At 39.6% G+C, this 22,663-nt stretch overlaps 1 protein-coding gene across 11 annotated transcripts in view; it reads left to right on the forward strand.

Annotated features, from left to right (window-relative positions):
• Window positions 1-22,663, forward strand: part of CDC42BPA (CDC42 binding protein kinase alpha) — a 349,682-nt gene that overhangs the window by 208,157 nt on the left and 118,862 nt on the right. For all 11 annotated transcript variants that reach the window (XM_025216127.1, XM_025216130.1, XM_025216132.1 and 8 more), the window contains 4 exons: window positions 13,462-13,555; window positions 15,307-15,507; window positions 16,124-16,372; window positions 21,834-21,913. In XM_025216127.1, coding sequence (XP_025071912.1) covers window positions 13,462-13,555; window positions 15,307-15,507; window positions 16,124-16,372; window positions 21,834-21,913 — 624 coding nt within the window. The remainder of the gene's footprint in view (window positions 1-13,461; window positions 13,556-15,306; window positions 15,508-16,123; window positions 16,373-21,833; window positions 21,914-22,663) is intronic.

The raw sequence follows: 22,663 nt of genomic DNA on the forward strand, positions 1-22,663 counted from the left end.
GGTTTATGCTGATGGAACTAAGCAGACATTTTGTCAAATGCTAAAGAAATGCAAAATTGCCGATACAGATACAGCTAAACATTTAAAATCCTGTCTTAAATTTATTTGAGACTTGAACTTAGAGTTTTGATATAGTGCAATCAGCATCTTCATTGCCAAAAGAAAATTGAAAAAGGCTTTCAAATAATTAAACATTATAATTCTGAAATAGAATTGATTAATGAACTGCAGGGTACCTCCAGAGCCTCAGAATACTGTTCTGTAATTATGTCACAATTTATCTTGTTTCAACTGAAGCTTATTTATCTCATTTCCTCAGGATTGTCTCCTTCTTGAGCTTTACAAATTGGATCCAGCTAGTAGCAATTTTTACTAATTTCCCCTGATGATAGCTGGACTCTTTTGACCAAAATAGCAGTCTTAAACCAGCTTTCAATAAAATAGATCATTTTCTTATTACCTCCTTTTGTTTTCCACCAAAGTTTTGATGATTGTGCTTTCAGTTTTGTACAGCATGGAGGACTTCCATATTTGCTCACTGTAATTTTTCTTCTGTTTATTTATTATGATTTTTTTTTGCCATATGGTTTCTTCCCTGGTGAAAAATCCCAATAAAATGCTTAATATGAAGTGAAAAAGTCAAGCTGTTCTTAACTATTAAAATTAATGCAGCCAAATGCTGTCCCATGGACTTATGCTTAAGCAATTATAGATTATTTAACATATCTCTAATTAAACTGTCAAAAGTTTTATTTCTATATATTTTGCTTGCACATCAAGTCAACAAGATCCTCATACCTATGTGTATAGGTATTTTTTGCCCGAAGTATTTTAAGCATGTTCTATTCCCCATAAAATGTTGAATCTTAAAATAAAACATATGTTGTAGAGGGAGGGGTGGATTTAGACCAAAACCCGGCATACAATCTAGACATTCAGTGATATATCAGTATGAATCTGAGCAGACTAAGCAAAATTATCAACTGAATTTTGTAAGCTATGCCTAAATACCAAAAATAGCTCAAAAACAAATCTGAATCTGGTAAAGCAGCTAACAGTTGTTGTTTATAATAGGAATTATGGGACATTCTCCATTAAATGTAATGCATTATTGTTCATCCATACTCCATGTGATATCCAAATTTGTACTTGCAGAGTTCCAAAGATGTAATGAATAAAAACTTAACCCTAAAAGCTCTTTGCTCTACACACTGCAGTCAGGCACAGCAAAGAGGTCTGGAATCAAATTCCCCACCGCCTTGCATTCTGACTGCAGTGAGCTTGACATCAAGCCCCTAGTCTCTCTCTGACTCTCCCTCTGCCTGAGGAAGGGTGTTTGTACCTGAAAGCTTGCAAAGAACTATTTTCCAACTATTCATTTGGTCTAATAAAAGATACCACATTTATCCAAAGAACTTTGTCTGCCTATGTCCTTAGACCAACATGGCTACAACCTACACCCCCGGAACAGGTATTTACATGTCAGTTAATCTGATTTGAGGCATTCAGCCTCAACTGAATGTAGTTAAAAATTAAACATCATTTGTATAGTTTCTTTTAATTATTGCTCCCTGTCTCTTTGCTATGTTTTATATCTTATTTCTTCAAATTAATGGGCAAAGGGATATATTATGCAAATGTAACCATCTGTTTCCTTTCAGCTGATTAGGGTTTCAGAGGAGAAGATATAGCACCTTGAATTGGAGCTACTTTGAGATCCAGATTACTTTCACCAGTTGTGTTAAAAAAAATAGAATAAAAAGAAAAGAGACATTAGGACACACAACTATTTTTTAAATTAATGCTGTTTCTTGAACTACAACATTTTAGAGAAATCCAGAATTTTACAGGAAATAAACATACTGCAGTACAATAGTTTTCTTTGGCAAATCCATTTTAAAGTTTGTTAGTAAAGGTTTAAACAGTTTGATTTAAAAAATAATAATTTTGTAAGTTCTTTGACACATGATAGGGTATGTGTTCATCAGCCAGTATGTGCACATGGTATTTGCATTCAGGAATGAACGTCAATGCCTGAACAAACCCAAGGTGTGTATGTGTTGGCTGGCAAATGCACACCCTGTTGTGTGTTATTGCTTATTTTATTAGCATTTGAAATTCATAAAGAAAATCAGATATCATAAGGTAAATACTTGGGTGTTTCCAAAATAGTTGTCTGAGGAGCAAAAATTGATTAAAGGAGCAACATAAGTCTTTGGAGCAAGATTTTCTTTTTTTAATAAAGAAAAATAAAATTAAAAGTTAGTATTGGCCACATATATAAATTACCCTCTAGGCCTCACTAACTTAAGATTTTTAAATATCTTGCAGGCTGTAATGCAGAAGAACTAGGTTCAATTCCTGACTGCCACTGAGTTGCTGCAGAATTTGGAATGAAGTACTTCTTTCTCTGTGGCTGTGGGTAAATGGTATAAGGCAGCTTTGTACTGAGCTGGAAACAGTATAGCCCCATTAATGCAGTATAGCATGTGGGTTAATAAGTACTGCCTCTCAGCAGAGCTAATTGTCTTGTATACAGTGACTTATTACTGTACTGTACTGCTTCGAGATCATCAGTTACTGCTCAAAGAACTAGTGCAGGGTGTCTCAGTGCAGAGCTGCCTTACATTATAGACATGCATCTTAGCTGGTAAAAAGGAGATGATAATACTACATTTTTCCATCTCGCAAAATTTTAGTCTATTTATCTTGTCAGATTTTCAGATTAGGGGCAATTTCTTGCTCTGTGTATATATTATGCTGGGGCCCATCTGTGCCATTACAGTACTACTGCCAATATCTTGATTGTTCTTGGTGAAAGAACATTGTAAAACTGCATGCATGTTTTTAATCAATACACCATGTAACAAGGGATCCTGCACTGTTACTACCATTCACCAGGAATTTGGGACTTGCCCTTTGTGGTTCAGTCCAGCTCCCTTTGAAATCAGTGGTAGTTTGTCCACTGACTTTAATGAGAGCTACATCAACTGTATGATGCCTAAGGTACTAGGATGCTTTGAAACAAGAGGTGAAGTGTTGCATGGTATTTTATATCCTGTTTCTCTCTGTAAGGACCAAGGGAAAAAACAGGATATTATAAACTAAAGAAATAGGTTTTTAAAAATGAAAATCATGAAACTATCTTGCTTTTCTCTCCCTTGTGGCTATTTTACCTGTTAGGACTTTAGTCCTACAAATTTTAGGCCTGGTTATAGTCCTGTGGCCTTCAAAGCTACTCACATTGCCTTCATTTTAGAAGGTTCAAGCCTTTACTTTTCAGCTTAAAAGGGCAGAGCATTGTTTTATTAATATGCAAACATAGCACAGTTGTTTGGGTACTATGTGAACTAAGATGCATACGTAGTGTGTGTGCATGTGCGCGTGTGTGTGTGTGAAAACTAATACCTACACATGGAATGTGTATATGTGAATGTGTGTGTATCCAGTAGAAACTGAGTTATTCAGAGCACAGAAAAAATCAAAAGATAATTGTATTTAAAAGGTAGAATTGTTCATAGGTTTCAAGCAGAGGAGGAGAGGAGTGTCTTTAGGCAGAAATGCACTGGAGCCTTGATAAGTGGCATAGTCATAGGATTATCACATACTCCAGTTTCCTTGCGCAGCTGATACATGCAGCCTCTCTTACTGAGATTATTAAGGAATTGCTGCCAACTACCCAAATCTAATCTGGCTTCCATGCACATTGCTGTTTTTGCCAGGTGGAGCTTATTTCCAACTTGGTTCACTGCAGCTGAGGTAAGTTGAATTTGGCAAATTCAGCACTTGATATCACCCCTGAATTTATAATGGAAAAGTGAAGTAAACTCTCCTTTGAAGTAAACTCTCACACTTGAAGTCCTGTAGGGTTAACTGTGACAAACTCAAATCAGGTGATTACTAGCCTTGCTGGGAGTTCACCAAACATCAGTTTGTGGGCATCCCTCAGGGCTGTCAGGTCTGAATTGCTGAATGTATTAATAAAAACTTTGTAAGCACCAGATTACCTACTTTATTTGAAATGTAGCCAAACATCGATGTATTTTCATATATTTATTTTGGTGGGTGTAGCTTAAATGCTCTAGGAAATGGGGCAAAGGGAAGAAAATTGTTTCTGCATCAGCAGAAGAGAATGGCACAGAGTCCACCAAAGTTCTGACACTGCTGAAGAAAACTTTGGATGCTGAAGGAATGCTGGAGAGTAAAGGTCCAGCTGTTCTAGCAGACAGATTCTTGCTAATACTTTTCTTAAGGTAAATAACTTGGCAAAAGGAAATGCTGCTTATTGTAAGACTATAATTACAACCATTAACTCTCTGCTTCTGACATTTATTTTTTATAATTGTTCAGAATGTATGTACATGTCTAAAGGAGAAATGAAATGCTATAGTATTTTCAATTACTTCTAAGCCATCTGGAGTAGTTACCCTGTGCCTACGAGCTAAGCCTGAACTCATAATTTGATTTTGGGTTTACATCACAAAGGGGACAGAGTGTAGTCACAGCAAACTTAGTGTATACCCTCTACAATTCACACTTTACTGTTAGCGGGACTAATATACCATGAGCCTTACTGACTATATAGGAGAGAAGTAATTATAAGGCTAAAAATTTAATATTTTTATAACTTTGTAATGTGAAGGTGGAATAAAAAAGCTTATCCATGAGGTCATTCTTTGTGTTTATCCAGTAAATGGTAAATCAGCTACAATTCTAAGGCATGCTACTTTAAAAGGGACATTTCATATAGTCATTCTTCATACAGGACTCCTTCATACAGGAGTCACTGCATTTAGAGCCAGATCATCCCCTTTACTGCTATTTAGGGCTACCTTTTCAAAATACAAAAATGGGACACCGAGCTGCCCTGCCACGCTGTATCCTCCTGTGCCAGGTCCTGCCTATTGGGCCACAGAGGCCTCTGGGGGAGGGCAGCAGGGCAGGAAGCCCTGAGCCTGCAACAGGCAGCCCATGTCCACCCCTGCCTTGTGTACAAATCTGGAGGGGCACGTACCCCTCTCATGCTCCCCTCCCCAGGAGTGTGTGCAGCAACAGGGAGCCAGCCCCCCCTGCCACCTCCCAGAGGAGCTGCCCATGGCTCCATCCCACTCTCTCTCCAGGCCCCATGGCTGCACTTTCCCACTCCAGCTCCAGGCCCCATGCATTGCTCTGGCTGAGCAGCACCTCCAGCCAAGGCTGCCAACCCTACTGCATTCCCTCCCTCACTGTGGGGGCCTCAATCTCCACCCCCCACTCCTTTCATGTTGCCTATGCCCCCTCCCCCGCATAGACTTACCTGCAGGCAGCTGTGGAAGCTGCTCTCCATTGCTGCCTGGCTGTATTGCTGGCCACATGCATGTGTGTGCATGCCCCCTGCTACCCCCAGCCCCAAGCAGCAAACAGAAAACCCGGATCCCTGCACAAGATATTCCTATGGTTTGACTGTGTCTAGGGGAATCCAGGACATATGCTGTCCCAGAGTCATTCAGCCTGGGACCAGAACTTGATCTTTATATTTTGGGACTGTCCTGCCTAATTAAGGACCGGTGGTCACCCTACTGCTATTCCAGTGTTCCTTATCTTTAGACAGGCGGGGCCTTAACCACTTTGTTTCAGGAAGCAATCTATTTGGATCTTCCAGAGAGCCTCTGGCTCTCTTGCCTTTTTGACCCTCCTGTGCAGTTATATTCCTTCTGTGACATGTAACGGTTGCAAAGGCAATGCTGTTGCTTCAAATCTGGTGACCTTTGTTTTTGAGAAATAGAAATTACAAAGATTACAAAGAACATAAAGTACAGCAGAGAATATACTGGGAGTTCTTGCTTTTTGCTTATTAAGATATGTACAGATGTCTGTAGTGTATTGTTTGGTTTCCAATATTGGCATGTTTGTTTTCAGTTTCTAAAGGATTTTAGCATGATTTTCAAAATGCACGTTGTTGAGCTGGCTCAGCAGTATGATCCTTACTAAATGCTCCCACCAACACTGTTTCATATCCCCTCTGGTATATTAAGTCCATTATCGTAGGTTGCCACCTCAGGACTTTTCAGCTGGGCTTTGTCCCTCCCCCAAGCATCTCTCAGGAAGCCTTAGTACTAGGCAGTCTTTCACTGTGCTGCTCTTTGCTGCCTGGAGCTTCTTCCAGCCTGCCCCAGTTACTTACAGTCCTTCACCAAACAAAGGGACCAAAGGAACCTTATTGTCCTGGTCCCTGAAATGGATCTGTTGTGACTTCTGGCTTCCTTTCCCAGGTTCATCCTCCTCCTGGCACAGAGGTTCCCTGCCTCTGGTGCTTCTCCAGGCTTCAGGCTCTCCCTCTGTCCTCTGGCTGCCACATCTTGCCTTTGCCCCAAGGCAAGGGGTGAGGCATTGTAGCAGTGTAGAGAGCTGAGGGTGAACCCAGGGCCTCGCCTTGAGAAGGTGAGGGATTGGGGTTGGATGGAAGGGGGGATCATGCCTGTGCAGCATAGTAATGGGGGTGTGGAGGGGGTGTTTGGTGGGGTTATCCTATTTCCAGTTTCAAAAAAGAGGATACCTGTCAGGGAGGGGGAGGGTAATATGATGGGGGGGGCAGTGACATGTCCATGCCCTGCTCCTGCCCCTCACTCACAAACCACAGCCCTCTGGTGCCCCTCACTCCTGACCCACAGCCCCTTACCCCCCCCAGAGTCCTGCCATTATCCCTCACTCCTGTCCCACAGCCCTTTGCTCCCCCAGCCCTGCAAGCATCACCTGGCTGCTCCACCCCTGCGAGCACAAGCACCAGTGCGGCTTGGCCACACATCTCCCTGCTGCCTCTCCCCTGCTCCCTTCCCCTGCTGGAGGGGCAGGCGCCTCCCCCACCCTGCTGTAGCCCAGTGCCAGGGAAAACATTGACGCTGAAGAGAGCAAAATCCCAAATCCCAGACATTTGTTGATATTTAAAAAAACCTCTCAGATGGAGATGGGAGCACCCAAAAAGAGGACATGTCTGGGAAAACCCAGATGTATGGTAATCATAGTGCTGGGTGCAGCAGTATGGGGTGTGCCTGCACAGGTATGATGCAGCCATAGGGAGAGGGAGCATGTTTGGTGTGCCTGGTGCAGTCTGTGTAGTGTGCAGCCCCTGGGGCATGTGGCCCCTACGGGTTTAAAGTTGGACAGTGCTGCTTTATCCAGTTCCTTACAAACTAGCACAGGTGAACCTTGAGACTAGGGGGAGACTTTAATACCACCAGCATAATTTTTCAATAAACTTAATAGTGGTTTTAAAGGGGAACATTAGTAACTAGCTACATGCGTCTTCTCTGGATTTCTGTGAAACCTTAACAATTATAATGAAAACCCACTTGTGAGCTCAAAGGAATATATATTTATCCTTCAATATTCTTTATTCACTGTTGCTTTATAAAAAAGATGGCTATCTGATGTGCAAAATTTGCTTTTTAAAATAACAGTCTGAGCACACATAATTAAACCATACTTGCAAAAACAATTATGCAATAATTGCTGTTGTCTTCTTGACAGATGTGCTTGCTCTTGGGTTTCTTACACTGGTATGAAGTATGGTACAAATTTAACTGTGCTTAACATTCATGTATAATATAATACATAATACTTTCTGTTTGCAAAGGCCTCAGCATTTTTCTAGTAATTCAGTGTCTTTGAAATGAACCCAGACAAAAAAAAAGGCTTTTTTTTGCAACGGCCTTAAAAGGCTATACTGCAGATTTACCAACTCTCAAAGGAAATAGTTTACCCTTGAGCCTTAGTAAACAAATAGAATTTCTCTCAGATTCATTAGCAGAGAAATCAAAATGAGTGGCAATAATCCCACTGTAGTCCCAGATCAAACCATTGCTTATATTACAACAGTTATAATGCAAAATAACTTTTTTAATTACACTTAAAGAAAATAAACTCATTTTAAAGAGAGATGTGTGACCCTATTCAGATGGACCAATGTGAAGCTTGAACAAACCTCAGATTAAAGTGGAAACTATTACAAGTTTTTAAAACGTTGTGTTAATAATTGTAATGCTAGTTTTATTTTTCACAGGCATCTGCACTTTCCATTTCTATCTGGAAGTGCAGTTACAAAAATCTCATGAAAGCATTTGTTTTCACAGCACTTTCAGACTGATCAGAAATAGGAAGTACCTAATTTCTGATGAGACAGTCTGTTCTGAGAAGAGTTGCCAGCTCAGGGACTTGATCCTGTGCAATACCAAATTTCTCCTGCAAGATTCGGAGGGCCCTCAAATCCCACTGCAATTCACAGGAGTTGGTGCATTCAGCAGCTCGCATGATACTTTAGCCTCAGAAATGGTTTAAATAAAAATCTGGACCTAAGGAGGTTCCTGCCTTCAAACTTTTGGAGCTTTTTGATTTCACATGTCACTCATTCAAAAAGGAATGTAAACTTGTTCACAGAGGAATGGCAAAGTATTTCTCCTCCTCCCAGCCTGTCTATTACTGGTCCACAGAGAAGATGATAATCTACTACCAGGCACTGCCTTAGCTCAGATGGCAGACATCTGTGCTCTGCTGCTAAAAGTTCCAATCCTGTGATGATCCTTGTGAGTATCGGTATGATTCCACATAATAGAATTTCTGATTTTCAGTTTCTTTTTGAAAAAAGGCCTAGGAGATTACTGTCAGATTGACCTTTAAAAGAACAGCATAAATAAGGTTGCAAAATTAAGCATGCTAAAATAGGACATGCCGGGATTACGGCTGGAGGCTACACTAAAATTGCCCAGGCAACCTGTAACCTGGCATTTCCCAAATTTTGTGTGGCTGGTCTTTCAGCCATTTAAAAAAATATATAATTGAAGGGAGCAGGGTGTTGGTGTTAAAATAAAGAGTAGAAGTGTTGAAATGGGAAGGCATTTAAAGAAAGGTTACTGCTTTCATTGTGAAGATCTTGACAAACTCCCACTTAACTAAGGGGAAGAATTGTGCATTTTGATTTGTTATCTATTCAAATGAGTAGAAACTTATGTGTATCAGTGGAGCTCTACTTCCTTCAGAGGAAGTATACCCATTCCCCAAGCTGAGGATCTGGCCTTCATTGTTTATAAAACAAACAAATACTTTTATCCACATAATTAATAGTCACTTGGAGGAATTTGAAAAATGGGATGAATCTGGGCACACCACCTTAAGTCACAGTGTCACAGTGCCAGTCTTCCATCTTTGTGTAATTAATGAACAATGATGATGGAACAGCTAAATGCTGTACAGCATAGGAGGAGGAGGCCGAGAGGCTTATGAGGGGATGACCATTCCATGTATCTGCTTAGAGCTCCCCCCAAAGGTTTCATCCGCCGGTTCTGGCCTCTACCCGCTGTGTCTGCTATAAGGCTACCATTTCCATTTCAATGTGTGGCTGACGGAGCAGAGATGTGACAGGAAAAGCTTGCAGAATGTAGAAAGTATATTTTTTTACACCTTGTAATGGGAGGTGAACATCTGACCCTGTGAGATGATAACAAGAGGTATTTATCCCTACATGGCATTTTCAGTGCCCTCTGCACGCTTGTGTGTACACGCATAGGGACAGTCACAGCAAGATTTTCCTTGTGTGTGTCCTGTGGATTGTGTGTACTTACTGTCTCCATATTCTTATTAATCTCTTGGGTATATACTGAAAGATGGATATTTTGGGTAAATAGTGCCTCAAAGGTAATTTATGTTTTTGTTTATCTTGAAGTAGGACCAGATTTTTAAATGTAATTTGATTTTAGATTTATTTTTACAAAGTATTTTACATCTCAGAGATGTTTCCAGAGACATTGATAGTGTTTTTTTAAGAATATATTTAACGAATGTTTTGCTAGAACAGTATGAAAAAATCTCTAAAGCTGAAAGTTGTAATTCTTTAGCACATGCAGTGTCAGCAACATTGTGCAAAAGTGGAACTAAAGAATTTTATTTAGAGGGTTCTCAGAGCTACTTCCGCAGTTTTACATTTTGATTCTCTTTTATTTTGTACTGCATTCTGAAATGTGAAAATGCAATTTCTGTAACAATATTTGCCTTTCTAGTGTGGTAGTCTTTATTAAACTGAAACACTCCAAACCAGTAGCTTAAAAAAAGTTATGAACATTTGAGCTTTTTTGTTTGTATATCAGTTGTTTCTGCATTCAAATACCAAATACAATAAAAACAAATGAAATGCATAAAAGACTAATTTTAAATTTGATACGAGTCAGAAGAGAATATTTCTCAGTGTTCTCTTCATGAAGTGCTATAGTGATCATCATTTAAAAAAGAATGGTAACTACTATCTGTACTTACTGCACAGTGGTATCTGAGGCAAAACAGTATTAATTTATTCTAAGGTAGCCTTAACTCTGTACTCTGTGGTATCCTTTTTTAAATGTTCAAGTCACAGAAAACAGCTTGGAAGGCATAAAGGGCCAGATCTAAACAGGCTTCTACACAAAATGTAGATGTCTAAAGCCCTTGGCAGATATTACATTCATCATGCAATTAACAATAACATGCCACACGGTCAACCAATTTCTGGCACCATAAAATGGCAAGCCAGCCACAAAGATGTTCCACATTTAAATTGTGTGTGTAATGGTGAGCCAGGGGCTCCCCCTTCCTAGTAAGTTTAAACCTGCACTCTGGAGAACACAGCAGGGTCTGCACGGCATGTGGGCTTCCAGATACTGAACAGGGAGAGCTGATGTAGGGCTACTCTGCACACAGGTTTAAACTTGCCAGGCAGTAGAAGTCCATCTGCTCCCACCGCACAGCACCTATAAACCTAGATGCAGGGCAACCCCATGCTAGACTGTATCACAAGCAGCTTTCAGCTTGCCTTAAAGGGCAACCAGTTATTCACAAATAATAAATTAATCCTGTATTCATTGTTATAAACAATGTGTATCAAGTCTATCCATAATATATCTTTTCTATATACAATAGCTTCTTGAAACTTATCTGAGACTATTTCATTTTTTTGTAGTACATAAGGCAATGCATTGACATCTTACCCTGAATGCTGGAGTACCTTTTATCATGCCATTCAAATAATGATCTCTCAATTTTTCATTATAAACCCTTAATTGCACAGATTTATAGCTCAGTTATAAAAATGTTGTGCTGAGTTGAAAGATAACCTGTATGGCCTCAAGCTAGGAATATAGAGTTTGTTTGGCAACATTTGATTAAAATTTGTTTAGTCCTTTGTAAGAATGAAGTAATGTTTTTAGTTGCTTTTTTCTTTCTTATCTCTCTGCCACATCAACCTCATTACTTATTTGAAACCTAACATTTGTTGCAAAAATCCATTCCTCATATAAGTTTTGAATATTTTGGGTGAGTCTCAGATGAAAATACTGTGATTGTCATATTTTTGATACATTAAATTGAAACAAAGTTTGTTTAAAGATACTGAGCAGTTGCAGTTTGTTCATGTGCCTAGCAACCAGTATCCTGATCCTTCAGATGACTGCATATAGGTATGCCCTTACAGTCACTTGCGAAACTGTGGCCCTGTTCTGAATTTCAGATTTCTTACTGTCAGTTATCTGAGACATTAAAGTCTTAAAAGAAGAATGATCAGATTTACATCTTTAAGGCTGAAGTTATGCCCACGTTGTTTTCAATGCAGAGACAAGGCCTAATTTGGATTTGTATACAATATGGTCAGTTAAAGTAGTGCAGGTTTTATAAATGTTTTTTGAGTATGCTTTCAGTAGAGAATTTTTGTTTTTTAAAATGTAACATGAAACGCCCCTAAATTCTACTAAATAGTTCCTGCAATCTGTTAGATTAATTCAGTTACAATTCTAAATTCCTTGGTTTTGATAGTTTTAAGATATGCTCATCACATTAGTCAAATTGAATCTATGGTATAAAGGTCTTAAGTGGGGTTGTTTTGGTTTGGTTTGGTTTGGTTTGGTTTGGTTTTACAGCCTTTTTGTACTCTTTCCTCTTAAAGGGACTTCATAGCAGTTAAAGTTTGTGTGAGCATGTGAAGATTGTAAACTTTGAAGATGAAAGTCAAAATGTTGGTCCTAGTTTCCCTGGTGTATGTCAACTATAGTGCCACTTTAAACAATTCATTTACCCTTCTGTAACATATAATGCAATTTGCCCTACGAAGCCAAATTCTTTACTGGCTTAAATTGACTCCTTTGAAATTACTGCAATTAGTAGTATGTTAGAAGCACTGATATACAGTATATCAGTGGTATATTTGCTTCTGACATACTATTAATCACAGTAATTTCAAAGGAGTCAGTTTAGGCCAGTAAAGAACTTGGCTTTGTAGGGCAAATTGCATTATACATTACAGAAGGGTAAATGAATTGTTTAAAGTGGCACTATAGTTGACATACACCAGGGAAACTAGGACCAAAATTTGATATACAGGTTAAACTCTGTATATCATTGGTATATTTACTTCGGACATATGCCACGATGGACCCAGCCATTTCTGTATGACTTGTGCTACCTGCAGAGCTCTGATCATAAGGTTAGAGAGTTGTATTTGTTCCCACACTCCAGCTGCTTTCAGCACAAAATGCAGCAGCCAACCACTAGGCTGGCAAGTATCAGGTTTCTTGAGTTATTATTTACATTTTTAAAATGTAAAGTGAAATACTCAGAGAACACTTTGGTTTTAAAACCACTTTGTTCTTACAGGAGAACTGTATCTATATGTGTACATGGTTGGCCGCTTGGTTTTCTAAGTAGCTTTAAGTAGCTTTTAAAAAAAAGGGTGATTCAGAAAATGGATTTGTGTTCTCGGGCCAGTGCATGTTGCGTGCTCCAAGGGTGTCTCCTTATGTTTTGTGAGCAGGGTGGGGAAAAAAGCTGCAGGTTTTCCATGAAGAACTGTCAACAGGTCTGTAAAATGACATTATCAGGTGTTTCAGTAGAAATGGACAAATGTCCTTTGAATGGGCAATCAAAGCAATAACATGCGAACTTTGAAGGGGGAGTACATAACAGAAATGTGTGGATAAAAGATACTAAACCTTAATGGTACAGAGATTATTGCAGGGCTTCATTAACTGTTCCAAAGTTTTATGAGGGAGGCTTTTTCTTAGCCAAGTGCCAATATGTGAATCAAAAATACTCCTCTAGACATCTTGAAATGATTTAGACTTCTCTGTTATTTCAGTAAAGTTATAAATAATAGCATAGGGTATGGAATGCATAGGGCTATGCAGAGACTACCATTGCTTTCTTTATATACAAGTTCTCTGTGTGGTATGTGGGACTTGCCCAATTATTACTGTCATTAATGGGAGTTAAATTATTAAATCTTATCACAATTTTTCTGTTGCATGTACAGGCTGGATAGCAAATGTTTCATAGATACAAATAAAACCATATAGGGAGCAACTGCTCCCTGCCTTCACTGTCAGTGAATGAAAAAAAAGTTTCTAGATTATTACTCAGGAGAATGCATTATGTTTTTCCTCAAGCTGATCCTTAAATGTGTTTTGTTTGCAGGGATATTAAACCAGATAACATCTTGATGGATATGAATGGACATATTCGGCTAGCAGATTTTGGTTCTTGTCTGAAACTCATGGAAGATGGAACGGTAAATTAGAAAGAATGGCACAGTTATAATTTCCTTCAATCATCTTTCTTTTCTGTCCTCTGTTTGGTACTGAAATTTTGGCTCATAAAGCAATAATCCTATCTATGAAGGCAAATGTCATTTTAAAATGCAATTACAAAATATTAAATATTATTTCAATTTATTTTGTGTTAAATATATTTTAGTGCATTTAATTAAAATGGTTAATCAATGCAGTTTGCATAATCAAAATTGAATATATAACCATTGGAAAGATTCAAGACATCTAGTTTTGAGCTATGTACTATTGTAAATGCTCATGTAAAGCCCACATTGATGTCAGTGTACTCAGAAGAAGCTGTATGACATAAGCAGGATGAAGAGTACTTGATATCGCATCACCCGGGTGGAGCACTTTTTTTTTTAACTTCTAGTACAAGAGATTAAAAGGGAGTTGCAGCATTTGATAATTATGCCTTGAATTTCTACAAGGTATTTGCATTAATACTGTATTTACCCAAGTCCAAGATGACTTTGAATTTTAGATGACACACAAAAATTAGATTCTAGACATGGAAAATATATGAATTTGTTAAAGTTTTCTATGTCTAGAATCTAATTTTTACAGGGTCATCTTAAATTCATCCCACCACTGTAGCGGGGCACACAGCAGCAGGAAGGATAAGCAGCAGGGTGTCAAGTAGCCTGACCTTTGTCACCTATCCCCCGCCCTGCTGCCTGCCCCCCCAGTTGCACTCCTAGTGCTTGCCCCCACCCCCTGCTTGGCCCCCCTGTCACTTGCTCCCCTTCCACCTGCCCCCCACACCACCTCCCTTCCCTTCTGCTTCCTGCTTGGGCTCCCCCTACTGCCTGCCTCCCGCCCCCTTCTGGCTACCGTAGAGCTAGGGCCAGAGCAGCAGCCAATAACAGCTGTTGCATGACCGGGTTGGGGTCAGAGGCACATGCTTCCTGGAGTGGGGCCCCAGCCAGAGCTTCAAATGGAAGGTAAGTTGTGGAAGAGAGAGAAAGGAGAAGGGGCACAGGAGACAGAAAAGGCATGGGGAAGGAGAGGCAGGTGGTAGTGAAGGTCCTTTCCCCCTGCTTGTACTCAGGTCTAAGACAAGAGGCTTTTTTCCCCATGTTAACGGGGGTGGAACCTCCTCTTAGATTCATGTAAATATGATATATGTGATTAGCAATGAAATGATTGCTTTATAATAACTGCAAGCCCCAAAACTGCCTTATTTGGAATTAATCACATTTCAGAGCAAAACTAAATTATTGGATTAGCCTATCATTTTTTTTCAGAATGTTTGAAATATTGACGTGCTTGGGACGCATTTAGCTTATTTCATGAATAACTGTTTAGCAAACCTTTCTTTGTTAGATTTCACTGTTACAATTTGAACAGTAAACTGAACTTACATAAATAGACACATGATCCTATTCACAGAGCACTGTCTCTAAGATCATAGGCAGGTATCACAATTGTAACAACATTAAAGGATACTGGTATAAGCGTTTTAGTTGCAGCTGTTATGTCTATATAGTTCTGTAGTGATACAGATATAGTGAAACCATTACAGTGTTAATCCTGTTTAGCTCACTTACATCTCTACAGGTTCATGCAGACATAACAGTTAAATCATAGCAGCTGATGTACATTCCTGCGCTGAAGATCCCCATGCCCTTTTGAAGCAGGTAAAAAGTATGTTTGTCCATACCCTAATAGTGAAAACTATTGTTAATAATGGAAATACTAACTCTCACAGGTCCAATCTTCAGTAGCAGTTGGAACCCCAGACTATATCTCTCCAGAAATCCTGCAGGCCATGGAAGATGGAAAAGGGAAGTATGGACCTGAATGTGACTGGTGGTCCCTAGGCGTTTGCATGTATGAAATGCTTTATGGAGAAACTCCATTTTACGCAGAGTCCTTGGTGGAGACCTATGGGAAAATAATGAACCACAAAGTTAGTGCTTGTTTTTTCTCTCTTTCTCTCCCCTTCCCTTTCTAATTAAACAATTTTTAATGAGTAAAAAGAATGATCTTAAGTTTATTTAAAAAGAGAATTGTTTTGTAATAACTGTGTTCATGTTCATAAATCCTGAGTATAAATGTGATCTCCCTACCTTGCAGTTTCTGGTAATGAATTTCAGCTGGTTTTATTTTTGGATAAAATAGTTCAAAACTAAAAATCTGGACATATAAGAGCAGTCCTTAATTCACTGCAAGAACTAAGGTTTGGCTATGTTACATCACTTCTTTTGCTCCAGTTCTTTCTTGTGGATCCATTTGTTGGCTTAGAGAAGGGGTTTTGAAACTTTCTTCCACCTGGAAGTAAAGATAGAATCCAAAAACATACATGAGACTCTAAATAAACAAAAAGCAGAGGACAGTTATAACATTTTCAGTATTTTCGGTCATCTGGGGAAGTCTTTTTCCTAGAAACTTTATTACGTTCATGTAACCATAAGAGCCTGGGTATTTACAAAGCTCTATTTCTCTACAGAAATGTTCACTAAGGAACCTGACTTTTCTGGCTTTTTCTTGATAATAAAATATCCTTCCATGTTTTATTCTTCAAGGAGAGATTTCAGTTTCCTGCACAAGTAACAGATGTCTCAGAAAATGCAAAGGACCTCATCCGAAGGCTCATTTGCAGTAGGGAGCATCGACTTGGGCAAAATGGGATTGAGGACTTTAAGAACCATCCATTTTTTGCCGGGATTGACTGGGATAACATTCGGAACTGTGAAGCACCTTACATCCCAGAAGTCAGCAGTCCAACTGATACATCAAACTTTGATGTGGATGATGATTGCTTAAAAAACTCTGTAAGTATATGAATGATAAAACTTTTTGCCCTCAATTCCTGATTTCCTTTATTTATGCTCATTTAAAAATTGACATTTTAATTCCAGATTACTTTGGTCATGCTGCAATATATTCTCTAATACCATTAGTAGGTAGGCATCTTTTTTTTTCCAAAGAATGAAAAACTGTTGATTATTTGGAACCTGATCTTGCAAACACTTAATAATTTGGCTTGGGTTGTAGAGAATGCTCAGCAAATCCTCATGTGAGGCAAATTACAAATCTAGTTTACTGTTTGCAGAAACAGGCCCTTTAAATCCACACAGGAGAAATAATGGCTGTATAAGTGCAGCACCCTGTAGACAGAAAGTGGTATGCCGCATAAAAACTTGCTGGTGGAACACCATTGATGCTTATATGCAGGGTTGCATGACTCTTCCCATTATTGCCCTCTATTCATAATTGCTTAAAGTTTTGCCAGTCTGTAATCCTTATGACTGAAATTTTTCAAGGTTGGCTTCTGCTTTGGATTGAATTTTTGGGAAGCCTGAGTTCAAGCTGTTCAGTCACCCTCGGGGCACGACTAGTGAAAATAAGTGATTTTGCCACTATGTAGATGTTTTCTAGGTGTTTATTTGAGTAGCTTTAACATTTCTATGGTTTTGAACAGTAATTTTGGAATGTAGGTAGGGGCTTAGGATTTCCTGGTAGAAAAAAACAAAGTGTCTCAGAACACAGTAAAATAGTGTGCACTGGAACAGGTGAAGGCTTGGTCCTCAAGCAAGACATTCTGGCTGCCAGCCAGAGCATCTCTACTACTACATTTGTGCCCCCATGTGCCAGAAGGAGCTGGGCAAGGGAAGTTTGCCCAAGGCAGGACAGTGTATTCCGCAACAAAGTGCACATGCAAAGGCATGTGCTGAGGCACAAAGCAACACAAATTTGCACTGCTACATTTTGGGCCGCTACAAACTCATGCCCTTGCATGTCTGCATACGGCATGGGAGGTCAAAGATATGTACTTACAAATTCAAAGTGGGTCGCACCATTATTGTTTAGACTTCATTTTCTAGATGCCTAACTTGAAACACCAGGGGTCTGATTTTTCAGAATTGCTGAGCCTGTACAGCAACTTTTGAAACCAGTAGGATCAGTGCATTCTCAGGACCCCTGAAAAACTTGGCTCCATGCACCCAAAGTAAGTGGACACTTTAAACTTTTGTTGCAAATATTGGCCTTTGCATCACAATTTCCCATCTGCAAATTGGGGGTGATAACGCCCCCTATCTCACAAAGGTGAGAAAATAAATTAATGGCTATGAGTTGTTCCGATACCATTAGTTACCATAGTTGTTCAAAGACCATAGTAAGCACCACAGAAAAGTTTATGAAGGGTTTTTTTGTTTGTTTGTTTTTGTTTACTCATGTAGGATTTAAATAAATGAGGTTTGGTACTTCACTTAGTGCTGAGGATTAAAGGAAATACTGAACAGTGATGTCATTGAATGATATGGGTCCTGTTTGCATACTAAATGCAGCAGGTTTTCTGTGTCAAAAACAGTAAATGATTATCTACAGTAGAACACCAAGCCACCACTCTAATTGTAACTGATCCCTGTGTGGTTACGAAAACCTGATCAATCTGTAACAGGATGAATAACCTGTTACCCTCTGCATGCTCCTATAGTGGCACAAGTGTAGCCAAACTGTTGCAACTTAAAGCCTGCTTTACTGAGGTTTGATTTTACAGTGATTTTGCTGGTTTGTATTGCTAGGGCAGCAGTTCTTAAACTTTTTAGACTAGAGGCACCCTGTGTTCAGCTCCAGGAACCCCTTAGAAAAAGCTGGCTCTTACTTTTCACTCATTTTTTGACGACAGAGAAATAATTTGAGTAATACTTGTGTTGTAAAAAACTCAGGAAGTCCACCACAGGTCAGAATGTTTTCAACATTATTAATTCCCATTTGATGTCTCTGGGTTTATCTTGTGAACCTTGTTTGCGTGCCTACCAGTGCTAATATTGTGTGGCGCCCTCTGGCACCCTTAAAAGGATCTCAAGGCACTCCCAGGGTGCTGCGGCACCCTGGTTGAGAATCACTGTGCAAGGGGGTATGCAGAGGTAACACTTGCAGGGCAACAGCTCTCCTGAGTGGCAACTGCCCCTCTCCTGTTGAAAAGGGTAAGTTACTTCTGTCCATAGTGATTGTGGGAAGTTTGTTGGATATGTAGTTGATTGGAGGATGATAGTTCTTCATGTAATTGTATTTAAAGGTTATCTACTACTGCATAACCATTATAGTGCAAAATAAAGGCAACCTTCATTCTAGTATTTTTCCAGCTAACTTTACATACAGGCTTAGTGACATTATTTTAATATACCTGTTTTGTGTGTAATAGATTAATTAAACATATAGGATTGCTGATTCAATTATAGGTTGATTTCACACACATTTTAGCACAACAGTCAGCAAAGAATCAGAAATCCTGAAGAATTATTAAAACTGGATCTGTTACTTTGCAGCTACATATGTGTAGATAGGTATCCTTTCACCTTTATGTAATTTTTTACTTTAGAATGTTTTTGATGGCTTACTTTAACTGCTGTTTCCCTCTTTCTCTTCCCCACCCCCAGCTCAGTCTCTGCTTTGAAACAGTATCATGTTTAAATTTCTGTTTTGTTTGAGGAAGTAGAAACAAATAAAGTCACCATTCGTGCAATGCGATCTGTTGGTGTGGATCCCTGCACTCCTGTGGAGACCCAGTGACCTGAGTGGGACTCTGCAGGAGTCCGTGCTCATGTATCTCAGTGCAGGACCTGGGGGCAGTGCCTGAAGTGTTTGACTCTGGGAAAATGAGATAATTCTGCTTAGATTCTTTTCCTTACTAAATTCACATTGTTTTTAAAAGGGATGACTATGAGATTGCAATAACAATAATATAAATATGATACTGAAGAAATTCTGAACAGTGCGATAAATACTTTAGATCCAGGATGGCTGCCGGGGGGGGCACAGATGCCACAAATGGCACGGGCAGGCTCTGTGTGTGGCACACAACAGATTAGGGAGGGGAAGGACAGCACAGTGACAGATAGGGCAGGGAGTGGAAACAGAGCATCAGATCAGGCAGGGAGTAGAAAGCTGAGCAGCACATCAGGCAGAGTACAGAGCAGAAACCTGATTAGCAGATTGGGAAGGGGAAGAGGTCTGTAGTGGCAGTTGGGGAAGGTGTGGGGCTAATATGTGGCACACCTACCAAAAAGGCTGCCCCTCTTCTCCCCTCCCCCTCCCCCCCGCTTTAGATAATTAAGTATAAAAGGATTTTTTTTTAAATCCAAACTATTTTCAGCTGTTTTACATAGTTTGTTTTCACTGGCATTTTGCATGGCATTTCATCAGTGAGAGTACCTTAGTACCTCAGTATTAAGCCCAGTACCTCCCTGCTACTCTAAAATTGGATATTTCTATTGTATATTGCTTCCCAGCATCAGGTGAGAACTTTCAAGAATTAGTATGTATGATGCATGGAATTGAGTGCTTGCAACCCTCATGTTGGGTTATACAGGTAACTCTTGCTGTGTTATAGGTGCTTGGCAATCCCATGTTTCAGGACTTTTAATTGTCCCCTCTAAGAACCAGGAAGAAATTCCCCTGGTCCTCCACAAATGCTACTGGTTTAGGCGGTTCTTTTGTTGGGGGAGGCGGGGGAAGAAGAAGAGGAGGGGAGCTGGTATTCCTTTGAAGCACTGGACAGTGGCTACAGCTAAGGCTGGCAGCAAGGGATAGTCCTGGCCTTCACTGGTGCTCCTGGCAGCTCTTAGAAAACAGAGGTTCTTGGATGGAGGCTCCTGCTCTTTTTCTCAGGGTTATACCATTTGCTAAATTTGGGGTCAAGAAGGAATTTTTTTCCCTAGGTCAGATTGGCAAGGACTGTGTGAGGAGGTTTACCTTCCTCTAGCATGGAACATGGTCCTCTTTCTAGTATCCTCTGAGTATGTATTAACCAGTTACTCTTTATCATTGCAATGGCAGGGCATTAGCAAAGGACCAGCAGGCCCCTTCCAGTCCTATGTTCTTAGTTGTTCTTATGGAGAAGTTCTGTGCTAATAAATAGAGACTATTCAGATTTAAACATTATGAAATTTAGAAATGCCCAATGACATCAGAATTTCAATTTTCCAAGTATCTGATGTGCTCCCTGGTCATTTACCAAACTTGTCTTTGCCTGCCTAAAGATTGTCTCCAGTTAAACATTGCTTTTCTAAATTTTGATAGTTTAATTTGGAAGAATGTCATTTTTGATCATCTAATGTCATTTTCACAGTTTGTTTATTATCTGAGAATAAATATTTCCAAGTGAGAATGTGAAAGGATGAGATGGAATACAAGGATTCAAACATTTTCTTGATTCCTTTCTTTGGTTCTTGCCTTAGCTTAGAATCTTGCTTCTTTTGTTCATTCAGAGAAAGTCCAATTTATTAACTGTTCTTAAATTTCAGGGTATTTTAGCACTTTCAATGCAATATTTTTCTTAATTAGCTTTTCTGGTCTAAAATGATGCAACTGCATAAAAAGCAGCTAGAAGGAATCTAGAGTACATATGCATAAATCTTCTTGAAGAGGCTATCAACAGATGCCAAAACATTTAGTATACATGCTACTCTCCATCTACTTGGGTCAGTGTTCAAGTCTTGAACTTCAGTTGTGCTTTCCGGCCTGGCAGGAAGTAGGAGTCCTGTAAAGGAAGGGTGCCTCAGTCCTCTTGTGTCATTCTTACTAGCAAGGTCTCTGCGTGTCATTCTCACTACAGAGTCACCAGGAGAGATGGGCTGACCCACTCCACAGGGAGAAAAGCATTTTGACTCAAGAGTTGCAGGAAGTAAAGGAGAGATGCAAGATGGGTTTTTTTGCACTAAGATAAACTTGGAAGTTCTTTGGGGAAAAAGAGGAGCAGTCAGCTTTTAATTTCCATAATTATTAGATATTGTTGGAATGGTGTTGTAGGCATGACAGTCCAAGAAATACGCAAGAGGCAAGGACTTCTTGGAGTGGTATCTTTTATTGGACCAGCTCCATAGTTGAAAGAGGTCTTAGACAAGCTGTAGGTTACAAGGTAGCCTGAGGTGACCTGAGGAAGTGTGTGTGTTGCCAAAAAACTTATCTTAAGATCTCTCAAATATGCAGTTGGTCCAATCAAAGAAGTTGCCCACAAAAAATCCTTGCCTCTTGCATAGTAACCTACTACTTTTAATTATATATATTTTGATTTAAAAGAATCCCTTTTCTGACAAGTTCTTGTATCTTTTTTAATTTAAAGCCAATTTTGCAGGCTGCTGTTTCATACGTAGTCTTTAGATAAAGATCATTATGGATTTGGTTAATAAAATGGAAGTATTCATCTTTAATGACTGATTAAAATCTAGTAATATGTTTCCAAAACGAATAGAATCTAACTTAGCTAGGTCTTCCTTTATCTTCTAGGAAACGATGCCTCCTCCATCACACACTGCATTTTCTGGTCATCATTTACCTTTTGTGGGTTTCACTTATACAAGTAGCTGGTAAGTAGGAGTTCTTCAGTTATCAAAGTAAGGCACATATATGTATCTAATACTCTTCTATCGGTTGTGTGCCACAAGTATAGACAAACTATAGAAAAAAAAAGGGAAAACCAACTGTACTCAGCTTTTGAGGAAATTGGTTTATGAAGCACATTATTTATTATGTGTGTGGTGTTCTACGTGTAGGATGCAGCTAAAATCAGCCCCTGCCCCAAGGATCCAACTGTCTAAGGCAGGGTTTGTCAACTGGAGGTACACATACCCCTGGGGGTACTTGAGAAGGCCCTATGGGGTACGCACGGGCAGGTGGGAACAGAGTACTGCGAAGCACCCTCCCATGCTGCTGCAAGGTGCCAGCCAAACACGGGGTGCGAGGGAAGCTTGCACACAGTGGCTGCCGCTGCAACATGTTCAGCTGCACGCTACCTCTCTCCCCACCCCCCCACATTCGGCCGCCAACACTGATACAAGAAGGTTGAAAACCCCTGGTCTAGGGTACAATTTACTCCTGTGCACAGAACCAGCATAAAACTTATATACCAGTTAAGTCTTATTTTGAGACCGTGTGCTAGCTCTTGGCCAATAACTGAATTTTATTTTAAAAGACACAAATAAAATAAGGTTTACTGGGAGACCAGAGAATTGAAAAAATATTCTAAGTTATTTTTCCTTTATGGTTTCATACCTCTTAAATATTATATAGGATGGAGAAGCCATTCAACTTATTTGGGCTGAGGTTTGTATTTTCCC

This window comes from Alligator sinensis, unplaced genomic scaffold, assembly GCF_000455745.1.
Source record: "Alligator sinensis unplaced genomic scaffold, ASM45574v1 scaffold138_1, whole genome shotgun sequence".
NCBI classification, from domain to species: domain Eukaryota; kingdom Metazoa; phylum Chordata; order Crocodylia; family Alligatoridae; genus Alligator; species Alligator sinensis.